Source organism: Bemisia tabaci, chromosome 3 (genome assembly GCF_918797505.1).
Source record: "Bemisia tabaci chromosome 3, PGI_BMITA_v3".
Lineage (NCBI taxonomy): Eukaryota > Metazoa > Arthropoda > Insecta > Hemiptera > Aleyrodidae > Bemisia > Bemisia tabaci.
This window is the reverse complement of record NC_092795.1, coordinates 36,930,145-36,954,207: the sequence shown is the minus strand read 5'-3', so window position 1 is coordinate 36,954,207 and position 24,063 is coordinate 36,930,145. Positions and strand designations below refer to the sequence as shown.

General features: G+C 37.7%; 2 protein-coding genes across 3 annotated transcripts; both read left to right on the top strand.

Annotated features, from left to right (window-relative positions):
- The first annotated feature begins 9,241 nt into the window (after positions 1 to 9,241).
- On the top strand, positions 9,242 to 13,020 carry LOC109032909 (uncharacterized). Its single transcript, XM_019045254.2, has 3 exons — positions 9,242 to 9,541; positions 10,955 to 11,050; positions 12,634 to 13,020. Exons 1-3 carry the CDS (start codon positions 9,512 to 9,514, stop codon positions 13,018 to 13,020), a joined length of 513 nt encoding a protein of 170 aa, XP_018900799.2. The 5' UTR covers positions 9,242 to 9,511.
- Positions 13,021 to 15,528: 2,508 nt separating this feature from the next.
- Positions 15,529 to 22,658, top strand: LOC109032908 (uncharacterized). 2 transcript variants are annotated; one of them, XM_019045253.2, is made up of 3 exons: positions 15,529 to 16,320; positions 17,220 to 17,300; positions 20,339 to 22,658. In XM_019045253.2, the coding sequence occupies exons 1-3, from the start codon at positions 16,288 to 16,290 to the stop codon at positions 20,651 to 20,653; spliced, it is 429 nt and encodes a 142-aa protein (XP_018900798.2). In that variant the 5' UTR covers positions 15,529 to 16,287; the 3' UTR covers positions 20,654 to 22,658. The 2 variants fall into 2 exon arrangements, with proteins under 2 accessions (XP_018900798.2, XP_072154397.1); XM_072298296.1 differs by lacking the exon at positions 15,529 to 16,320 and adding an exon at positions 16,570 to 16,956.
- Positions 22,659 to 24,063: the final 1,405 nt, after the last annotated feature.

Genomic DNA, 24,063 nt, shown 5'->3' with positions numbered 1-24,063 from the left:
GCCATCTTTGATTATAGGGCTTCTTGAGAGCCGCAGCGGAAAATGGACCTCATTTTCGGACTCTACGACCCTGAAAACCTAATAATTGATACCTCACAAAGCATGTAGACCCGAAAAGGCAAATTATCACCCGTAAGAGTTATTTTTGGACGCCATCTTGGATTTTGGCCTAAAAATGACCTTTGAGCTAACTTTTGACTGAAAATTCGGATTCTACGATCAAAAATACATAAGAATCGACACCCAACACGACGTATTAGCAAACTTTAAATTTTTTTACCCCAAAACCGCCATTTTGGCCGCCATCTTGAATTTGGGGAGGTTTGTATGAAATTTGAGATGGCCATCATCGATTTTCTTTTTCTAGACATCAAAACGAAGAGATTGACGTATCACACAATATGCATTCACAAATCTGCACACGGGATCACGTATGCCCCCGGACAAGATCCTGCCAATACTATGGCAATATTTTAACATCAAGTATATGGCAACATCATGATCACAATATCCGCTGAACAAGCTTGGAGCAATATTATTATCATAACGTTGTCACAATATTGAATATCCAAGTTTGACTCGAAAGTAAAATAATGTCCCACCAATATTGTGGCAATATTGTCAGGATAGGCTTGGAGCAGTCTTACAAACCTAACCTTGGCACAATCTTTGGGCTCAAGCTTGTCCCAGAGGTAAAATAAATGTCCTGCTAACATTGTGGGAACATTAGCAAGATAAGCTTGGCAACTTTATTCAAATGTGAAAAAATGTCATACTAAGCTTGTACCAAGGTCAAATTTCCGATTGGGCAACACTAAGTATGCATCAAGTAGTAGCATAATGACGGATATTTTTTATTATAAAGAAAGGAAAAAGAAAAGGAAAGAAAAGCAACCTTGCAAAGGAAAATTTTGCCATAGTTTGTATGATGGTGATACATTGGATTTTTAGCCTGGAACTCAGTTCTTTAAGTTCGATAATGTATATAGGTATTTATTTTCGCAAAATATTTTCTGAATAGAAAATTCTCTGTTTCCAAATATCTCTTCATGAAAGTCATCTTTATATTGACTACTCCTTTATCCCTTTCAAAAGTTTTGTGAACCCATCTCTGTGTGGACAAGGCCTTCCAATCATAAGAAATGAACGAAAAAATTATGAAAGAACAAACATGAATGCGGTTTAATAATTTTAACTTCCGCCGCCGCGCCGCGCAGACCGCACCGTGTTTGGCGCAATGCGTGAAGTATTCACGCAGTCTTGTAGGCGCCATGCGTTTCACGCTGACCGCACTGTGTTCGGCGCAATGCGTGAAGTATTCATGCATTCTTGTAGGCGCTATCCGTTTCACGCTGACCGCAATGACCGCACTGTGTTTGATGCAATGCGTGAAGTATTCGTACAGTCTTGTAGGCTGATATGTGTTATAGGCCGATCGCCGCGCCGATGGTTTCTCCTTTTCATCTCAAGTCCTCGTCATCATTGCTCTCTGCGCCGCGCCGTTCCAGGCCAAATTGCGTGTTTGGTTACTCTCTTAACTCGACTAATTAAAGGTGCTGTCTCTTGTATCCCTGAAAGACGACGAAATTAAAAATTACTACACTCTCTGGAAATGAGAGATTTTGTTGCCTGTTCTCGTTTGTAATTTTTTTCTAAATCCGATATTTTTTTATACCTACATTTAAAAAAATTGCAAAATTTGCCACCCTCTAGATTTGCCGCCATGGGTCGCGGCCCATGTGGCCACACCCTTAATCCAGCCCCGGTTAATATTAATGTATTTTTTTTAAATGGTAGTAGGGGTGATGAGTGTCAGACCAAATTTCGATTGATCGTGGAAAACCCCAGTCTGTACTATTAGATATTTCTTGGATGTGATAGTTAAAGGATTGGGCACGTCCATCGACAAACTTTCGAGGAAGTTCTGGTTGGGTTACTCCATATATACTCCCACCAATCTACGTTCAGATGCTAGGTACCGCTGTTATATTCTTCAAACCTGACAGGTTTTTCCTGTGTCGCGTCGGTGATTAAAAGTCTTTTCACTTAATTTAAGAAAAGGTCCAAATTGAATGCGCGGTCTTTTGGCCAATGAGTCATTGCGCACACCTGCGAAAATCACACGGTTATGATTTTGGATTTGAAAACCATGACCCGAAAAGCTCGAGTCGCAGCCATTGAGCCATTGCCGTTTGGCGCCACCAAACGTTGCCAGATTGCAAAGCTGAGGATTAAGAATGTTTCAATTTCATAATGACATTATGCGTTTTTTCAGAATATACTATATCAAGATATCTGAGGATAAAAAAAAATATTTCGCTTCTTCTACCTCCACTGATCATTAAGTCAAATCATAGTGTAAGTCACAAATTTGCTTCAGAACTGGTCTAACTGAGATTTCTGACTAAAATACTTCTGAATCTTGAAATAGGTAAAACGCCTGACTTTTGACTGAAGCAAAAGAGAAACTATCGTTTATTCAAATTCAACATTTATCTGAATGTCACTCGCTTGACCAATTCACTAGCTAGTGGCTACTGATTGAATATAGTCTTAATTATTTCTTCGCACGAAAAAGTTTTAAAGTTTTAAAGTTTCGTACGAAGGTTATTTTAATTATTAACGTGTATAGCTTAAAAGTACATTTTCGACTCCACCCAGAAGGAGAAACTTTATCATCGCCAATGCATAATAGATTTATGCATGACACTACATGCATATGCATAATAAGAAAGTTGTACACAAGTTTTGGTGCAGACGAATCAAAGAATTCTTTAGAATGTGAATGTATGACAATTTTTGCACTAAATTTTTTCGAATGTCAAATTAACTTGACGCAATTTTCTCTTGAGGGTAGATGATGACAATTTTCATTGCTCATCTCCTAATTCAGCTTTACACCGAAAAAAAATCTCGGTGTATTTACTAAGAAAAGGGTAAAATTACCACGAATTCAGGGTTCTATTTGATCCCAATTTTTTCTTGGTAAAACTACCATTTATTGAATTGGTAATTTTACCGAGAAATCTCGGTAAAATTATTGACTTTCTCGGTAATTTTACTGGACCCCGGTAAAAACGCCAATATTTTTTATCGACTGTGGTAGAATTACCGATATAAAATGGCAAAGTTACCGGGAATTGATTACCAATAAAAGTGGTATTCTTACCTGAAAAAACAGTAAAAATACCGGTTTGTAGGTAAGCTTACCAGTCTGTCTTGGTAAAATTACCAAAAATTGGTAAAAAAAAAGTGAGATGTTAAAGGTACCAACGGACCTTGGTAAAAACGCAGAAAAATTTTTTTCAGTGAAGGATAATTCATGAATGTTTAATTTTTATTCCCGTGCCGACTTGGCAGCGGCTGGCGGGTGGCGATTTGATCAGAAGAGCAACATTACGAGATAGTGCAAAAATTGCCGTACCCTTTCCGTTGAAGTCGATGTGAAAAAAAGGGAGTTCGGCAGCTTTGCGCCAGAGTCGGCGCACACTAACGGGGCAAGTGCCGTATATGGTCACACTTCTATAATGACCTAGCCAGCCTCAGCGCAACGCCACACTGTCGCCGGCGCCGGGCCTCGTGTGCGAGACCAATCGATACATCGGAAATCGATAGTTTAGCTGCAAAAAGTATGATACTAGCCGATGCAATCGAATTTTACCGGTCAATTTCAGCCACGCCGCTGGGACTCAGCCAGGGACTAAGCGACTGCGCCTGGACCAACATTATTGTGCTGTCGACACGCAGCCGTGGAGGTCTAGAGGCAACCTCTCCTAGACAATTTCAGCCTTTCGATACCATAGAGAAAAAAAAAGGAGGTGTTTGCATCTTGAGGTTTGTTTACCCTATGACGTAGGTCGGTACAACCTGGCCAACGAAATCCGAAATTCGAAGTATGAAAAACGGATCACAATGTCCGATTTTTTTTTGCTTAAATCAACTCATGATTTGATTTCAAATACTTTATGTGGTATGCATTTTTCCCATAAACTACACCATTTCTAAGAAGATCGAAGATAAAAGTCGCCGTACCGACATACGTCATCAAAAAAATTCCAAGATGCCCGAAATGCAAACACCTCCTTTTTTTCTCTGTTTCGATACAAACTGGCCTGAACTGTTTCATCTCTGATAGAGCCTGTAAACAAAATTTCACTTTTAAATAAAGCCTCAGGCGTTTAGGTTGGAAATGGTGCTTACGTGACCGGGCCGAAATCTCGGGTGGGGGGAGGGGATTTATACTGCCCTCGATCGTGCGCACTTAACGTGTGTCATATCTGCTGGGGGTTGATATTCGAAAAGGGAAGACAAATTGGTAAAACAAGCGCGACATAGACGTGTCACTGTGGCGTGATTTGTAAAGAGGGGGGAGGGTGAAATTCATGAAAAAGTAGACATAACTTTTGTAATACGTGAGAGACTGAAAATTGATAAGTGCGTCTTGGCTGCAATAATAATTGTTGATAGTAACGGTAAGGTTATGAATATTCATTATGAAATAAAAAGGATCCTACTATCACGCTCAGAATTCACGAAGGAAGTAAAAGAAGAAGAAGAAAAATTGGATGAAATATCGATTAATAAGGCAAGCAATTTATGTGTGATAAAAATAATGAAACTCCAAGTACTTAATTATTCGACAGGAACAAAGCACAAGGAATGACGAAACGGAACATAATTGATCAATTTTGAATTTAAGTTCTAACTCTGTACATACAGGGTGTCCCAAAAGTCCCTTCCACCCCCTCTAAAATTTTACCTAATCAATATTTTGAAACGAAACTTTGGGGATGTTCATCGATCAATGTTAGCTACTTCTGGAGCCCCCCAAAATTTTCGGGCCCCCCCGTGGGGAGGGGCTGCGGACCCCAACTTTTTTTTTTCAAATAGCAACCCCTATCTTGTGATACCTCATTCGAAAGAGCATAAAAAACCAAGAATTTTGGCGCAAACCGCAAATCAATATCTTAATTTTTGACCGAGTTATGATAGGTCAAAGGTCAAATTTGACCAATTTTCAAAAAATCATAACTCCGGTTCAAATTATCGTATTGAAAAAAATAAAACGGGAAAATTTACCAAATTGTAAGCACTTTTAAGTAAAAATCACAGAAATTACTTCAAACTAATTTTAAGGGGGGTTTCGGACCCCCAAATACGTCAATTCAAAGGTCATTCAATTTTCCGGAAAAATAAGCCAATTTCCCCCGGATTTGCCTCCGTATTATCTTAGTTAGGTCAAAATCAGTTCAACATTACGTTGGCAAGTCCCCAAATTTCGGGAAAAGTTAAAAAAAAAAAAATTTAAGGTGATCAAATTTGACCGTTTAAATTTTTTTTTTTTTAACTTTTCCCGAAATTTGGGGACTTGCCAACGTAATGTTGAACTGATTTTGACCTAACTAAGATAATACGGAGGCAAATCCGGGGGAAATTGGCTTATTTTTCCGGAAAATTGAATGACCTTTGAATTGACGTATTTGGGGGTCCGAAACCCCCCTTAAAATTAGTTTGAAGTAATTTCTGTGATTTTTACTTAAAAGTGCTTACAATTTGGTAAATTTTCCCGTTTTATTTTTTTCAATACGATAATTTGAACCGGAGTTATGATTTTTTGAAAATAGGTCAAATTTGACCTTTGACCTATCATAACTCGGTCAAAAATTAAGATATTGATTTGCGGTTTGCGCCAAAATTCTTGGTTTTTTATGCTCTTTCGAATGAAGTATCACAAGATAGGGGTTGCTATTTGAAAAAAAAAGTTGGGGTCCGCAGCCCCTCCCCACGGGGGGGCCCGAAAATTTTGGGGGGCTCCAGAAGTAGCTAACATTGATCGATGAACATCCCCAAAGTTTCGTTTCAAAATATTGATTAGGTAAAATTTTAAAGGGGGTGGAAGGGACTTTTGGGACACCCTGTATGATCTTCTCCAACTGAACCAAAAGAAAACAAAACTTCTCTTTTGAACTTAAGCGGTAAGCACATTCATCATTGATAAGTGTAAAAAAGGCGAGGAGACAATCGACATTGGGACAATGTCAAGAGCGTGATCTTAAAGGGGAAATTTGATATGCTACGCACGCAAAAAATAGCCATTGTCTAATTATTTGGATTTATGATACTTGGTCGATATTTTTTGGAAATTACCTACACTTCTCTGAATACAAGCACCTATGCTCGCTTATCAGTTGTTGTATTGAATAATTGCTCTACATATTTGCGGGTGACGTGTAAAACGTACAAATAAAAGGTGAATTGAATAGGATTTCTTGGAAGACCAGATATCCTGACTTGTAGTTCTAATAACGTAAGTTTTCTGTACGGCAAATTAGCGTGAAAAGGTCTCGATTCGATTTTTAATTTGTCCTGCCGTTTAGTAGTATAAAACGCCCCAACAATTCAATCTGTAGAATATCTGGTTTTGCAGAGCCTGCATGCAGTTCACACCGATCGCTCATCTTGAACGTTCCACAAAAAAAGAGGCGCACGTTCTCATGACACTTCGTCTTTAAGTAGGATCCAACCAACGACAAGCCCTCACTTAGGGACATTTTAGACAATGCTGTATCAATGGCCAAATGGCACTGATCAATGTGGCCTCATTCCACTTCAAGCGCACCAAGTGGCTTACAGATCTCGCTTGAGCTCTTCCTTATTATTTTTTAAATCGCCAGCTCCTCTATTTTTGTTCGTCGTTGCCATGTCTCATGAAATATGAGCCGAAACAAACGGGCTTCATTTAGCCAGGAAAAAACAAATGACTCCATTCATATGAAACGTTTCCTCACCTCTTGTTGAGGCTCCAGGATAATTAGTGAATTTTAAAGAAAGATTTTTTTGAATTTTGCACGACTTTGTTTCAAAATCTTGTTTTGTAGGTAAAATTGACAACTCGGACGCACTTCACACCCTGCACGACCCAATTTTTTAAGCCACCCTACACCGGTCCCAAAAAACGCATTGAAAAGAGCGTTAAGTATCAATTACGCGAGAATTTGGTGTGGCCACGTGTGTTGCCTACTTGAGTAAGTGAAGGCGCGTGGCTGTTCGCACTGTCACAGTCCGCGAGGTGGTGTTTTGACAGGACGACGCGTGGCGGAGGGCCCGCCTCATCCGCCCCATAAATCCTTTAACAGTTGGTCACGTGTCTGCTCATGTTGCTCATGTTGAGATGACCTAGTGCCAAGGGACTACAACCTCTGTATTGGTGTAAGTGGGTATAAATTGAGCATAAAGTGAGGAGTTTGCCGTTATTAAAGTTCAGTTCGAAAATGATACAACCATAATTCACTGTCATTAGCATAAAACACGAAAAAAGAGAGCCGAAGTTGAGAAGTAGTCTTTTCTAGTGTTAGAAAAATGTATAATGTATTTTCTTTCTTCTTTGATTTTATCTGTATTTATTCTTTTGCTTTCATCTTTTTCTCTATTTTATTCTCGTTATTCCTTTTTTCCTCTCTTTGTGTTCTCCTTTTTTGAAAGACACTGAGTTTATTTAAGTACTGATCCAAAAAGTAACTTTATTTTCGAGGTTCGAAACCAAGTTTTTCACCCAAGTCTCCGGGTTGCTACTTATTCACAACAGATCCTTGATTTATTGATGTTAAATTGCCACTTTATATTTACTTTTTGCTTATTTTTTGCGTGAGAGCCAGAATAGTGTTTTTACCCTGAAAATCGGATCAGAGTTTTTATTTTTGCTGTATTATAATCAGCCAACAGAGGGAGGAATTTTTATACAGGAGATTTGAATTTTATACGGAGACATAGTTTATTTTTCTTCTACAGAGAGAATCTCTCGCGTTCTGTCATTGGCCGGACAACCCACGTCACGTGACTAGGAGGGAGGTCCTAGCCTTCGACAACGTATTAAGGACTTGCGTAGATGACGCTGTCGCAGTTTCATCAATGTAAATGCGTCAATTCATTGGCTATACCTTGCTTTGCCATATTAATGGCCGCCATTCGGTTGAAGCGGCCACCAGTTCTTTTACCTTGTGGAATTCAACGAATTCTACGCAAAACGCACAGGCAGAACTCGCTAACACAAGTATTTCCCGCTAAAGGATGCCGCTGGATTATCAAAAGACTTCCTACAAAAAGCATCTGTATTCTATTTTAGGGGTCGTTCACAGACGCGGATCCAGAAATTTGGCAACCCCGGATTTCCTCCATTTAAACCTATGCTGAATAATCGATTCATGTCGGAACACCTAACCCCCCCCCCCCCAAGATTCGATACATTTTCATAGGTTTAAATGGAGGGAATTCAATGTTGCCAAATCGCTGGATCTGCCGATGGTCGTTCATAAATTACGTATCGTTTTAGAAGTGAGGAATCGAGGAACACTTTGAGCCATTTTGTTTTTACGTTTTAGAGGATAGGGAGGGGATAGGAGGGGGGGGGGGTCAAAAGTGCAGGAAAGCGCGTCAAGTAATATAAGGACGCTCCCTTACTTTATTATTTCATTTATGAGTATGTGATCGTCTGCATTTTCAAAAAAAAAGCTATTGCAATTTTTGATTCATATTAAAAGGTGGCAATGATCCATGGATGATTAAGTTGTAAACGTACCCATCACACTAAGAAATAGGACGGTTGTATTGACCGAATACAGAAATAGATTAGCTCCGTAATGTAGGCGAAACCTGCATAACGGCCCCAATTTTGAGAGCTTATTTCGAGCTCGGAAGTTGGTTCCAGAGAAAACCGTAACCATCGTGTTTCTCGTGAAATTGTACATTGAAAAAGGTACTAGGTACCTAAATCGCATATTGCTGTGGCATGCAAGAACTCTTTTCTTAATTTTTTTTAGAAAATCTGAGATCAACTCCTATATTTCCGTGCAAAGGAAAAACACCGTATGAGCCTTCAGGCGTTGCGAAATTTTCCTAGACAAATCGCTAATCATCAAGAAAATTTGTGAATATTTTTCTCCCAATTTCTCAGGTAATTTTGTTCGTAATTTGATGCAAAAAGTCTGAAAAATTCAAGGAAAAATATTGATAATTTTCCTCAAAAATCAAAATTTTATCGGAGGAGATTTGGCGACTCCCGAATGTTCATACGGCGTTTTTCCTTAGTGCGACGGTACAGTCATCTGGTTGACATCTCGTCTCTGCCAAAATGTGAATGCTGTCTGGCCTTTTTTATAGTTAATGCAAATGTCTCAAAATCCCTGTTAACCGGGCTGAGTACTCGCACGATACGTGTTAAGTGGTGTTAATGGAGCTCTCGTTTCGACAGAAATGGTTGATGACGGTTTGACGGAGTCGTAGTGAAAAAAACTCAAAGGTCGATGACGACCACAAAAATGTTTGTCCTGCTTCCTAACGGAAAAAAGTTAGGACGGCAAGCTCATGTTTCATACGTATACTTCAGAATGTTAGTTCCAGGGGATTCAAAGCCATGTCCGGCGAGATGCCCGATTTTAAAAGGTAGCCCTTAGAATTTTCAAGGTGTTTCTCAAATTTTCAATTTTCACAGTTGCAATTTTAAGGGCCTACAATCATGTTCCAACTAATTTATTACCTTTTTCTGGTGAGTGAAAATTTTACTCAACTTTCATCGAGCTAAATGCTGGGGTTATTTGTGTATTGTTGAGGTGTTGAAGTTCTTTGATTTTAAAAAGTAAAAAAAACAATTAGCTGTAGTGTCAATAATTATGTGAAATGCACATCGTTCTGAGAGAATTTCCTTTTCTAATTTACGTTCCAATTTACGAGAGAAGCTCGTAAATTAGCAATACATACTTTGATTATGCATAATTTATGTTTTGAATTCTATGAGCTCTAAAATGCGTTATGTTTTAAATGAACAAATTTGCTTCATTCTTAATGTTGATATCGTAGTTAATAGTCATTAAGAGCACTTATTATTTTTCTTTATTTTTTTTTCAAATCTAAGATACTTAACTACAAGAATTCGTGCCGATATTGCCTGAAATTTCTAGTACATTTCGATTACTTCTTCCATCAAAATGGATGTTTACTTGCAAAGTGTAAAATCGCGTTTCGTACAGCAATAATGCTCTGAAATCTTGAAAAAGAGCAATATTTCTTCGAGCATTAGCTAATTCTGTTTCTATGTTAAACAACTATTAGGTTAAACGTTTTATGAAAAGATTTTGAATGAGGATTTCTTGGCGTAAAGAGCTTGTCTTAAAATCGTACAATTTATTTCAGATTATTTTTTATTGTTTGTTCATCTTGCCAGAATGGTAATTTGTTATGTTGAACCCTATCTCTAAGTGCATTTCATTTTTTTTTGATTTCCCATCAATTACTTTCCTCCTAATGATGTGAATTCTTATTTATATCTTTTATAACTCACGATTTAATTGATCACGTTTTACTACGCATGTATGTCAGTCATCCATGCAGTGTGATTTCATTCAGCTTGAACAAATGACAATGCATATATACTTCTGGGAACTGTGGAAAACAAAGAGAATGTAAAAGCAGCCCGAAACGGAAACGACAATCGAAAACACAGGAAAAAGCGGAAACAAGGCTAAAATACAAAATATAAAGGCAGGACGTCTCGGCACCATTATCAACTGCTAAAAAAGAGTTAAAAATAAAATAGAAAGTAAAATAAAAACCAGCAAACGGCGTTACATAGTAAAATTGGTAAATGAGACTGTAGTGATAACAGAATAAACAACAAACAAGGTATACGGTATGCAACGAACATCAGAAAACGAGAGAAAACTGATCACCGATGATTCTTTCCCCTCTGGGAACTATTGAATTTTTTGTCAAAAAAAAGTCTATTCATGAGAATGTTCGGATTTTCCAACCATTTTTATACCTTTTACAATTTGCGTACTTTTGAAAGTGTACTTTACATTCAAAAGTGTCAAAAATGATGGAAAACTTTTCAACTCTCTTACTCTCTGAAAAAAAAAAAAACACACACATTTTCGGAGAATAATACAGATTTTTTTTCCAGGTGCTCCTCTTTACACGCAGAACTGTCATTCTGGGAACGATTCTTGCCGAAAAAATACAGAATGGAGGATCAAACGTAAATACTATTTCAGTAAAGGTAATATATCTTTTTGCATTTTAGTTCATATCACCTCAGTCTCTCAATTGTGCTGAAACACGCTTGATTTGGATATGTAATAATTTCGTCAAAATTGCAAGTAAAAATTTAGGTTGCTCTGTTTGAAAGTTTAACAAAAACAGAAACGGAAACGAAATGCTCAAACAAAAAAACAGGTAATTCTTGCGAAAAACCATACGGAAAAAGAGGACTTCCGTTTCACAATCCACGCAAATTGAATATTAAAATGCTTGAAATATTCAAATGTTAAAATATGTAGGTACATTCCATAATAGTATAGATAGGAACCATTTACGTGTGTGAGTATCTGTTGTTATTTTCTTTTTCCTTCTAAAAGTATCTATTTTATTATATGTAAATAAACAGGTACAAAAAAATTGTTAATTTGTAGTTGTAACGTTTACAATTTTTGAAGTAAGAAGTAGAAAAAATAACGATTCAAGGTGAAATATTAAACGATTAAAAATTACACCTGAAAACAGGGCCGGATCTAGGGGATGGCCACATGGGCCGCGGCCCATGGCGGCAAATTTTGCAATTTTGTTAAATATAGGTATTAAAAAAATCGGATTCAGAAAAAATTACAAACGAGAAAAGGTGACAAAATCTCTCATTTCCTGAGAGTATAGTAATTTCTAATTTTGTCATCTCTCGGTGATACAAGAGACAGCACCTTTAATTAGTCGAGTCAAGAGAGAAACTAAACACGCAATTTGGCCTGGAACGGCGTGGTGCAGAGAGCAATGATGACGAGAACTTGAGATGAACAGGAGAAACCCTCGGCGCGGCGCGGCGGTCGGCATGTAAAACATATCAGCGCCTACAAGACTGCATGAATACTTCACGCATTGCGTCAAACACAGTGCGATCAACAGCGGTCGGTGTGAAACGCAAAGCGCCTACAAGACTGTATGAATACTTTACGAATTGCGCCAAACCCATTGCGGTCAGCGCGGCGCAGCGGTGGAAGTTAAAATTATTGAAACACATTTATGTTTTTTCTTTCATAATTTTTTCGTTCATTTCTTCAAATGGACGGCCTCGTCCACACAGAGATAGGTATACGGAACTTAACTTGTGCGCAAAGTTTTGTGAACTTTTGCTAGTAGTGTTGACAGGGTTTTCGTAAATAATGTGTCCAACAAGAATGAACGCGTCTAATGTACCCCTCTTCCTTTGGCACGTTCACTTAATGGTTTTTATTGATGTTTCAAAACGAATGATAAGGGGGCGACAAAATGCAGGCGGCCCCTGGGCGGCAAGTTAGTAAATCCGGCCCTGCCTGAAAATGACGTTTCAATCCATATAAGTAACTTTCATTTGATACACGAATATTAGCTCAAAATCTTAAAATCTATTTGTTCAGTTTCATTCAAAATTTGCATGAAGGACCTTATCTATGGTCTCCTTATGCACGTCAAGTGATTCTCGGGTGCGCCAAAATTTGGGGGGGGGGGGGAGGGTTAGGGGCAAAACTTGATTTTTATCAAAGTCACACGTCAGCTCACTTTTTCCTCCTCTGCACCCTTTGTCACTTATCTTGACACACTTTTTTCTTACAGCCTTCTTGGACCAGAGAAATCTTCATTGTGGATGAGTCTTCAACGGAGAACACTGCTGATGTCGATGACACCGAGCTGGATCGCAAGTTGGAAACTAGACTTCATAGTGACAGCTCTCGGTCGCAAATACAGCCACCACAGGAAATCGGAGGACCAAATCCGTGGGCACGACCTGCAACGGAAAGCGCGGGTGTTCAGGAAACAAGGGGAAGGGGTGGCTTTCTTCACGACGATGAAAAAGCAGTGATGCAGGCGTGCTGCTGTTGCTGTTGCGCTCATTGGTTAAACAAGTTACCCTCCTACCCGAGCTGGAAGGATTACTTATTACCCTCCCGCAGGAGGAATAAGAATAAAGGACAATTGGAGAGATCCAGCACCCGTACCTAGCAGGGCCGGATTTACCAATAGGCTACATAGGCTATAGCCTAGGGCGCAAAATCTTTCAGAATTTTTTTTTTTTTGTAATTTAACAAGTCTTTTCTTACTTTTTATTTTCCAAAATCAACTTGCAAACGTAAACGTACCTCAAAACTGTTTAAAATCGTGTTTTTTTAGGGAGAATTTGAACATTTTCCTGACACCTAACATCCTCCTTCTGATCTGGAGGGGAGGGACGTCTGGTGAACCCCCCCCCCCCCTCACGAGAGCGCCAACTTTTAAGGGCGCCACCCTAAGTTTAGCCTGGGGCGCTGAAAATGTAAATCTGGCCCTGGTACCTAGTCTCAGAACGGTGAATCTATTAATAACTCTGATCGACATTTTAGGAGTATTCGTACATTACTTAAGCGATCGTAAAATACCTCATAAGTATCCTTCTTATTTCATTTAATAAAAAACTGAATTTGACGTATGAGTTAATGGGATTAGCTGAAAGTTCTTTAAGTTGTTTAATTGATAATTAAGCATTAATTGTATGTGTAATCCACTGTGACTTTAAAATAATCATGTGTTGACTTGTTTTTTTTATTTGAGTAATAAATATATAAGTGTATTATGAAGTGTATTATTAGTCGGCGTGAAAATCAACATTTTTATCAATAAATTGATTCTCAATGATTTTTGGCGAGGGGAGCCAGAAGAAAGAAAGGAGGAGGGAAAAAATGAAGAAGGAAAGAAAGAAAAAAAGAAAAAAAAGAAAGGCTGAAAATGGCTCCAGTCTGAGCCGAAACGGTACGGTTTTTTAAGTATTTTTAGCCTTGTTTCCTGTTTTCCCCCTTGTTTTTTGATGTTACCGTTCTCGCGGGCTGCTGTGTAAAAATTGTGTATCTAGAGATCGATACAGAATTAATGGGGAAACAAAGGCAGCATCAAAATCGTCAGAATGTTATTAAGGCTTTTGGGCATTAATTCTGACACATTTGTACAACTACTGACAATCTATGTGTTATAATTCATTTTTCTCCTCAAAACCATCGGTATCTCAATTCGGTTAAACGTTTTTCTCACTGCGATCATTCAGGAGAATTCTCATTGAAGAACATTGGCCATCTGAAGAAAATTTTATAATTTCCGCTTTAAATTGCCTCAATGAGAGGGGTTGCCAAGAAACGACAGGTCAAATCGTCTTAAAATAACCAAAATCTCAAAATCTAGTCGTAAATTGAAAAAAAAACCACATGTGTCCGCCTCCGAATTTATTTGTCTAGGCCTAAAAATTTACTGTCTTCAAATTTCATTTAAGGCTTAATGGGCGATGTAATCAAAAACGTAAGAAAAATGTTTTCTCCCATCAACGTTTTATATTTATACAGGTTTTTGAACTTTCCTGAAAGTTAAATCGGATAATTATGTGTGGTTTTTCAAATTGCATATTCATGCAGCGAGATACTGTCTTGTAAGCCCGTGTCCCACGATCAAATGAGCTCATCGAATACTCATCAAATGCAAGATGGCGGCCTCATCAACATTTGACGGCCCGCCAACTTTTGATGGCGGACTTGCGCGCAAACAGCACGCATCTCCGCCATTTTGCATTTGACGAGTTCATTTGATCGTGGGACACGGGCCACAGGGCCGGATTAAGGGGGTGGCCACATGGGCCGCGGCCCGGGGCGGCAAATTTTGCACTTTTTTTTAAAAAAAGAAATCGGATTTTGAAAAAAATTACAAACGAGAAAAGGCGACGAAATCTCTTATTTCCTGAGAGTATAGTAATTTCTAATTTTGTCGTCTTTCAGTGATACAAGAGACAGCACCTTTAATTAGTCGAGTTAAGAGAGAAACCAAACACGCGATTTGGCCTGGAACGGCGCGACTTAGAGAGAAACGACGAGAACGGAAGCCCGGCGGCGGTCGGCATGTAATACATATTAGCGCCTACAAGACTGCACGAATACTTCACGCATTGCATCAAATACAGTGCGTTCAGCAGCGGTCGGAGTGAAACGCATAGCGCCTACAAGACTGTCGGAATACTTCACGCATAGCGCCAAACACATTGCAGTCTGCGCGGCGCGGCGGCGGAAGTTAAAATCATTAAACTTTTATCAAACTCAAAATCACATTTATGTTTGTTGTTTCATAATTTGTTCGTTCATTTCTTATGAATGGAAGGCCTTGTCCAGACGGAGATAGGTTTACGGAACTTAACTTTCGCGCAAAGTTCCGTGAACTTTTGCTAGTAGTGTTAACAGGGCTTTCGCAAAAAGTGTGTCCAACACGAGTAAACGCGTCTTATGCACCCCTCTCCCGCTGGTACGTTTACTTGATGGTTTTTATTGATATTTCAAAACGAATGAGAAGGGGGCGGCAAAATACAGGCGGCCCATGGGCGGCAAGTAGGTAAATGCAAGGTAAAGGCAAGTTAAGGGGGGGGGGGGTTATTTTGCCTTAAATACGTCATTGATAATTACATCCGTGACATATATTATGCATATCTCTAATTTTTAATGCAAATCTTGGCTTCGTTGCTGACTCAGCAAATCATAAATGCTCATTTCTCCTCAATGAAAAATAATTATCGTACGATAGTTTTGCAAATGCGTGATTGATTTTTTTTTCTATGATCCGTCATCTGCCACGGCATTCATTCAATGCGTGTTAGGCCGTGGATGCGCAATGTCTATTTATAGGTGGTGGTGTACACTGCCGTGCCAAGGAAGAAAGCTGTATGAGCCATCAGGCGTTGCCACATTTCCTCAGGTAAATCACGAATTTTTGGGAAAATTTGTAAATATTTTTCTTCCAATTTTTCAGACAATTTTGTACGCAATTTAATCTAAAATATCTGAAAAATATCGAGGGAAAATATTCTCGAATTGCGTTAAAAATACGTGTTTCATCGAGGGAAATTTGGCAACTCTCGAATGTTCATACGGCGTTCTTCCTTAACACGGTAGCATGATGCCCGCGCAAGAGCTCACGCTTGCTTCCCCTCAGTGGGCATGAAAAATAAATGTAATTTTTTACTGTGTCGTTTGCATGACCTCTTTGTAAATTTCCTTTTTTTACACTTTTAATCCTGAACACGACCCGACAGTGTCAAAACCCCGTCTATGCCATTCGCTTAGCCAGTTTGAAAGGATCAGCGGAGATGGGCACATAGAGTTCAAAGTTAAACCATTGATCTCCAACGCTCAAACATTTGAAAAAATAGAATAAATCCCTCTTTTAGTCCATAAGTATTCGGTTTCGGTGAAGCGTGTAAGCATCGCAATGTCAATTCGACAAGTTTGTTACATCATTTTGGTAAGTATAGATAATGTTCTCAAAACTTAGAATAAATAAAGTCAATTTAAGGTGATAATTTTTTCATAAACTGTCAAAAGAAAATCACGATGAAGACATCGAGAGGGATACTTTTAGAGGATGTAATATGCACATGTAGAATAGGCGGTGTACTTTTAAGCATCAAAAAAAGATGGAGCCTGACAAATGAGCTCTTAATGTGGAGGGAAAATGATACAATTGATTGGAGGTCACTTCTGCAACACTCACCAAAACATTCCAAAATTGACCCTTTTCAAGTTGGAAAACGTAAAATCGCGAGTTTAGATAGACACAGACTGAGTTTGCCTGAAACGATGCAATTCTAAGCCTTGCTTTATTTTTAATTATTCAAAAATGGCTTCTGTCCAATAGTTATTGAAACTATTAAAGGGGGTTTAGAATTAATGATTGTTGATGATTGATATTGTTAGGCACAGTCGTTCTCTGCACGATTAAAATTGAGTTTTCTCTAGAGTGGCCTTATTGCTTGGTTCCATCACAAGTTAACACTGTTAATGAGTGACGATCCATCGACACTCTAATCAGAGTCGCGCTGAGGACGGAGGTTGGGACACCTCCGAAACGAGTCCACTTCAAAATTTAAATTTTATGCAAGTGAGTGTCTTTAAGTTTGTTTTTAAAAGTTTTTTAAAATGTTCGTAAATTTAAAAAAAAATTTAAATTTTACCACTCTAATAAAAAAAATAGAGCAAAATCTCAGCGTCATAAAAAGAATATTAAGCTTTTCTTACTATTCAATTAAGTTCACACCCGGATTATTTTCAAAATTATCGCACATGGCAAGATGTTTTTAATTATATTAGAGCCACGAATAAAATAACTGAAAGGATAAATAATATCACAAAATAATCTTCCAGGTGCTGCTGTTCATGTGCAATGAAGGCATTTCAAAATTGATTCCTAGTGGAATAACACAGGATGGAGAACTCGACTCACAGGTAATTTTAGATACCACATTTGTTTCATTCTTGCTTAACGCTGCACACTAACCAAACTGGTGCCGTACAACAACTAAATTTGTGTCTCACTCTAACTGTAGTAGGTAATAAGGAGTAGGGAGGTAGTCGGTGTAAAAAATAATTTTGTCAATGTGCACGCATATCTATTTCCAGCCAAGCTTAGCTAAGTCAGCAACAATAGTTTTTTCCTTCAAAGTATGTTGGGAGACTTGTAACGAATAAGTCTTAAGATGAACTCCAGCTAAACACTTGAAAAAAAGAGGGTGAACTTTAAAGTGTTCTACACGCACATTGATAATCATAACGTTAGTTACTAAGTTTGACGCAACAGATTTGACAGCAGCCTATAATCATATGCAGAGCTTGAGGTTGTTCAATAAGGAGTAAATGGGATGAAGGGATCCCTGCACAATTTTCGAAAACATAATTTTCCATACAACAAACGAAACCGTGTGGAATATTTGGGTGATTTCACGATAACAGGAATAGTTAAAATGTGAAATACCTTAGAAATAAAAGTGCACCAATTTCAACAGGATTTCATTACCTCATTTTAAAGGTATTAAACTTCCTTTTTCCAGCTTTGGCACGCTCTATTTTGATTCAGTGCAAAGTTAAAGTGATTGATAAACAAGCCATTGAATCAGGTACCTATCAGCGCTTCCCGCGGGACTGCTGGAGGTCCACGTAAACATGGCGGCCCTGCCAAAATGTGTCGGTTACGTAACAGACACAGCGTAACCGACACTCTAAAATGTGAGATTAAAGATGATACAAAAGATGAAACTTGTCAATTCTTGAGTTAGGAGGTGGAATTAATGCTGCCTTAAAAGTTTTCTAAACTTTGGAGACCTCCTTTTAGTTTAATACTATTTAATTGAGGTTTTTGCGTAGTGAGGAATTAGTGCTACACACGTAAAAATCACTGGTTTTCATAATAATTTAAGTTTTCATTGTAAAAAAAACTGACTTATCAGTAATGGTTTTGTCAAGAAGACTTCAGCGAACAATTTGATGGCAGTTTTGAAACTCCTGACTCCATCTGGCGAGATAAACACTGCACTTAATACAACTGCAAAAATTTGTTGCCAAATGTGGCGACACCTCTTTCTTATGACTTTTCTCGCTCAATAATAAACATTTCAGTTCAAACTGGCAATTTTCTTGAACACTAGAGTCTCTTTTCAGCAAATATTGCCAAAGAGTTCATGATCAGTACTGATTTGTTACCGCAAATTGCTCTTTTGCTTCAAAATCGGGGTTGGCGACGCGTAACCGATCGGACATTTTCGGCCTTTAAAGTCTCATATTATTAAATATAATAATAATTCATCATATTTTTTTAGCATGGATAGGTTCAGGGACATCATTCCTATTGATTAATTAATTTGGTTTTCAATCGTTTTGCCCTATGTCGTTCATAACCCACGGCGACACGACTATTCCTATTATCGTGAAATCACCCATTTGAGAGGATATTCTCTTAGAAGCGTAATTACTCAGATTATTAACTCTCCAGGAAAGTTTTAATTGGGATCATGAGAATGATAATTTCAAGTAATGATGTCGCTTTGGTCTATACTTTAAAAAAAAAAAAATAATAAATAAATAAAGAGCGCAGATTTTGAAACTTCGCAGGCGAGATATGTATTTTTGCATTTTCATGGTCAATAATGTCTCATAGCTTTCTGTTATGAAAATACTGAAAAAGAGAGGAAATTGGACGTATTTATGCTAAAAAGAACTCTGCAGCACGCAAAATTTTATGCAAAAAGCTTTTGCTTTTAGCACAAATACGTCCAATAAGCAATGTCTGATGTAGTTTTGCAGCTGACTCTGGTCATATCCATCCAAATCATGGCGTATTTTAAGGTCCAATCGGACTATATTTCGCAATAAGGTACTACTAAGGCTATCTATGACTGTATGGGGAAACTAATGGCATTTGCGCTGTTTGCAAAAATAGCCACATCATCGACCGCGTTAAGCAGAGAGGAACCCAGCCACATCAGCTATTCCCAAATTTAATCGGGCAATTTAACTTTTTATATGAAAAGGATTGTGCGGATTTTTATGCTAGTTTCAGTGAATTTTCTTCATAGTGCGAAGCAAATTCCTCGTACATTTCAAAGGAATCCGTGCGTATGTTGTCATGTAAAAAATTAAACTGTCCAGTTAAATTTGGCAATAACTGATGTTGCTTGGTTCCTTTCTGCTTAATGCGTTCCGAATAGTACAGTGAAAAAAAATACCCTGTTTTAGCACCTGGGGAGGAGGGGGAGGAAGACTGCCATACAGCACCACCAGGATGTACAGAAGCATCGTTTTGACTTCGGGGAGGGGGGGGGAGCGCTTAAATTTTAGCCTCCGAAAAGGGTTATTTTCTTCGTCTTCTCCTCGAAATGATGAACATCTTGAAGCGCAGGAACAAACTTTGAAATTACCCCGCTGATGTTGATGGTCTCTGTGCTTCTTATCACCTGTGTTTCCTCCCAGAGGGAGCTGGTGATTAAATTTCCATCCTTCGTAATCTTTGTCTCGCGTGCTTTGATTTTGGTGCACTTTGTCGAGTCTGTTTACTTTGTAATCAGTCTCGGTCTCGCAATAACAGCGAATCGACGGCTCATTTCTATTTTTTTCCGGTTAAAAATTTAAGCTGTTACAATTTTTGTTAATATTTTGAAACGTTCCGCGGATTTTGTTTATCCTTTGTTGTTGTTTTTTGCAGAGTTTTCCTAAAATTAAGTTGTTATTTTATTAGCACCAAGGATGTCAAAAATGTGTCTGGTGATCCCGAGATGCTGCCTTTACAGCCCCCGCAGTTAACTTTACATCCTGTGAATGCGAACTCAACTGCGTGGACAGTCAAGGCAACATTCTAGGATCACCAGAGACATTTTTGACATCCTAGTTGCTAAAACAGCATACCATTTTTTCAGCGCAGTCCTTCCTCGCAAAATATAACCCAATTCTACTCTCCCTCTAATTTTCCTTTGTTACCTCGATTTTGTGTACAGCCAAGAGAAGCCGCTCCGACAGAGGTCATCTTGCTGAATGGAACCTCAACGGAGCTCACGGCTGACCGCGAGAGCCCCAATTTGGTCAACAGACTGGAGACCAGAGGCCGGTCGTGTTTTGGATCTAAAAAAAGCAAGGGGAATGATGAAAAATCAGGGAAAACACCGAAACGGAAAGTGACAAGAGCTCCGGATGGATATCTTTTCGATGACGAAAAGGCAATGCTGCAGTTCTGTGGCTGCTGCTGCTGTGCCCATTGGTTAAACTTACTTCCACACAAGGTGAAGCCAGGGAAGGGGTACGTGCAAAAATGATTCAGAAGAAAACTGTACGAAAGAAAAAAGGAGCAATAAGATATCTAGGTTATAGTATAGTCTCACTCTCCATATTAGTTCTACGTAAAGCTCTTAAGATGCTTATATAAGTACCTAATAAACATCGCTACAAACAGCTCTGCACTTACTATACATACATATGTAGATATCCTGTGAGATTTGTAAAACATGCAGTTCTGATTTATGTTCCAAATCCTACGGTCAAAATTCCCTTATACGTATACTACAACAATTGATACTTTTTTCTTAATGGATTTTTGAAATTTACCAAAGAGAAGCATCTTAGAAGTAGAGATGTCACAGACAAATTAAATATCACTAGTCATAAATATTACTATACTGTATTTTATGTTAAACGAAACATTAAGAAATCGTCTCATATGAAGTTAAGCTTATCTATAACAAGGCGTACCGTACGTACTCAAGAAGGATACGTCCTTTTTCTTTCACACTATATACCTACATTGTATATTCATGCTACTAATGAGCTTGAATGACAAACGTTCTGATTTAATACGTAGTATAAAGTAAAATCAATTGTTTTTTTTTTATGTCATTCGGATTTCTTATTTGCATGTTAATTTTATATTTTTAATCTGAGTTTTGTTCTTACTCATACGTCAATGTTATAATTAAAAAATATATTGAAATAATAATTTGCCCGTTATCCTCATAAAAATTGTGCCGACTAACTTATTTAATTTATATAATCAACAGTACCAATTGTATGTTGACATGCCACAGAACCTTATTATATAATTTTCATCTGTGCGAAATTCATTTGTCGAAACATTGCCGGGATGTGAGGATATAAGGGTATACTTTTAAAACGATTAAGATGTCCTTCTCAGAAAGGATAACATTGAATTGTCGTAGATTTGAATATATGTGTTACTTGAAGACAACTTGTCTTGTTATGTACTCAATCATACTAATTTTAACCGCAAGAGGAAAGTACACCGAGGGACATAGTTCGGACTCAGCTCTAATTCTTAAGAGGGGTGATGTGATTCTACAACGTAAAAAAGTTGTCGATAGGTGCTGGGTTTCTACCTCACTGATGGTGAATTCATCACTATGTTATTGAGCGCTCAATGATTTTTCATTGGTTTCATAAGAATTTTTGAATAAGCTAAGGAGATTAATAGGGAATGGGATCCAAGCATGGATCAGCGCCTGAGACCGACTTTGAAAAATACAAGTTTCAACAAAACTAGGGGCTTATGGGGCTGCATCGCAGCCCCTTTTTTTTCCTGTACACTTTTCACTTTCACATGTTTTTTTTTTTTTTTTTTTTTTTATTTATTTTCATTTAATTTTCTGTTTTGTCTTTGAATCGGGTCTAATTATTTCTTTGAGAGAATAAATATAACAAATGTTTTCAAAAATTGTAATTTTATTTAGTAAACTTTAAACTAAAATTTTGTTTTAATCTTCCATTATGACCATTATGAATCAAAGATGGATCCCATCCGATTCTCCATACGGAAATAGAAGGGGATATATCATCGGATCACAGTGTGGATTGAGGACTGATAAAAGTTTAGGACCACCGTGCTTGAAGTTGACCACTACGTGACGGTACCCTGGAGGCTCTCCTTCGGATGAATCAAAAATACCGGCAATTTCGTCCGCAGAAGGAGTACTTGATGTTCTTTTATCCATGGCAATGTTATCAATGAATCGTATGCTAAAATCTTGACAACTTTGAGTATTGTCGATCATTGTCGATGCTTTTTTGTAAACGTTTGAATAAGGATTATGAGACAGAATATTACCCAACGAAAGAAGAATTTCTTCTTTTAATTCATTATTTTCGTCGCGTGCAGTACGAACATTCAAAGATGTAGACGTGTCAACTATATACAGCTGTCCGTAAACTGGAGATTCTTCATTGGGGGGCAAAAGGTCAGAAATGTATCTAAAATTAAAAAATAAAATTTAGAGATGAGTAATAAAATAATAACAACACTATTAAACAGAATTTTAAGTCTTATTATTTTCTCTGAACTGTTTATTTTTAAAATGTTTAAAAACAAAACGGAATAGACAAAGTCCAAATAGTAACTAACAGAGGAGGAAAGATTTAAATGCAGTATCCGGAATGCAGCTGCATTCCGGATGCGTTAAGGGGTGGGAAGGAGGGAGGGACGGACTGAGAAACTGAAAAAAGTACGTTACGTAACGGTAAATATTAAATAAACTTACCTATATATGGATCCTTGAACTTTAAAGCAATAAGGTCCATCACCCGGAATATCAATTCGATTTGCAGAGAAAGAGGCAAAAGCAACAGCACTATTATAATTTCTGATATGCTTTATGAAATTTGGAGAATATAAAAATAATGATTTCAAATCGGTATTTGTCCGAATACTCGGTAAAGAAATTAAGCCATTTTGGCAGCAGTTATTAAAATGACCATTGGACATTTCACCCTGAAAATGGCGAGCATCACAATGATGACAAATTATATTCATTGAACCGACTGAAAATTTGGTAACAAACTTTTCATCAAAGTTCTGATCATCAATTTGAATCATCAAATTGAAATGAGAAAAAAAACTTGGAGGTTATTGCCTTAATGAGGAAAAATTGGCAATAGGAAAAAGATGGAACCAATCATGAAAAACCGTAAAAAAAAAAAAAAAAAACGCGGGAAAAGAAAAATGTAAGTTGATGGCAGTTGAGTGTTGGAAGTAACCTCACTTAATGATGATTGTTGAATGAAAACAGCTGATAAAAAGACGGCAAACAGTAAAGTAAGATGCGTAGCAACAAAACTTTTCCGAAAAACAAAAAACAAAAAAACCCCACTTCCCCTCATCCAATTTATGAGTTTTTAGGGATTTAAAAATCGGGGACGAACCCCAGAAAATAATTTATAGTTTTCCCGAAGCATTGAGAACAACACCTTTCAAATGAACCAACGCCCCTCGCAATTAGTACAGTGGTTGATTCACAATTTCATTCTATTTTTCAAATTAGATATTAAGATTAGTAGAGAATTACAAGTAATGTTATGAGTATTGCAAACCGTAGCTTTTAGGGTATAGTCGGGATTCATCTGAAAATTAAGAACTCACAATTCATAACCCTCAAAGCTCCACATTTTACACTCAACATATATTTTTTCAAATGATAATACAATGTAGTCCAGAATTATACTTCGATTTTTTCAAGAATAGGCATCCATTCGACGTGTGTCAAAAATCGCCGCAAGTGTTGATAAATTATCATACTATCTCCGTGAATCGCCTATGATGGCTATTGGCAAAAACGACCGTAACATGTGAATCTTACACACATGAGTTTTTTCAGATAGGTACGCATTTATTTTATACCAAAAGTTCCTTTTCATGAGATCTGATGTTAACAAATTATATAAG

What these genes read in the sequence shown, in the direction of transcription:
- LOC109032909 (XM_019045254.2), top strand. Translation starts at nt 9,512, where the DNA reads ATGTTCCAACTAATTTATTACCTTTTTCTG. An exon ending in TAATTTATTACCTTTTTCTG is followed by an intron (nt 9,542 to 10,954) that starts GTGAGTGAAAAT and finishes TTTTTTTTCCAG; the next exon opens with GTGCTCCTCTTTACACGCAG. An exon ending in TAAATACTATTTCAGTAAAG is followed by an intron (nt 11,051 to 12,633) that starts GTAATATATCTT and finishes TTTTTCTTACAG; the next exon opens with CCTTCTTGGACCAGAGAAAT.
- LOC109032908 (XM_019045253.2), top strand. Translation starts at nt 16,288, where the DNA reads ATGTCAATTCGACAAGTTTGTTACATCATTTTG. An exon ending in AAGTTTGTTACATCATTTTG is followed by an intron (nt 16,321 to 17,219) that starts GTAAGTATAGAT and finishes ATAATCTTCCAG; the next exon opens with GTGCTGCTGTTCATGTGCAA. An exon ending in ATGGAGAACTCGACTCACAG is followed by an intron (nt 17,301 to 20,338) that starts GTAATTTTAGAT and finishes TTTTGTGTACAG; the next exon opens with CCAAGAGAAGCCGCTCCGAC.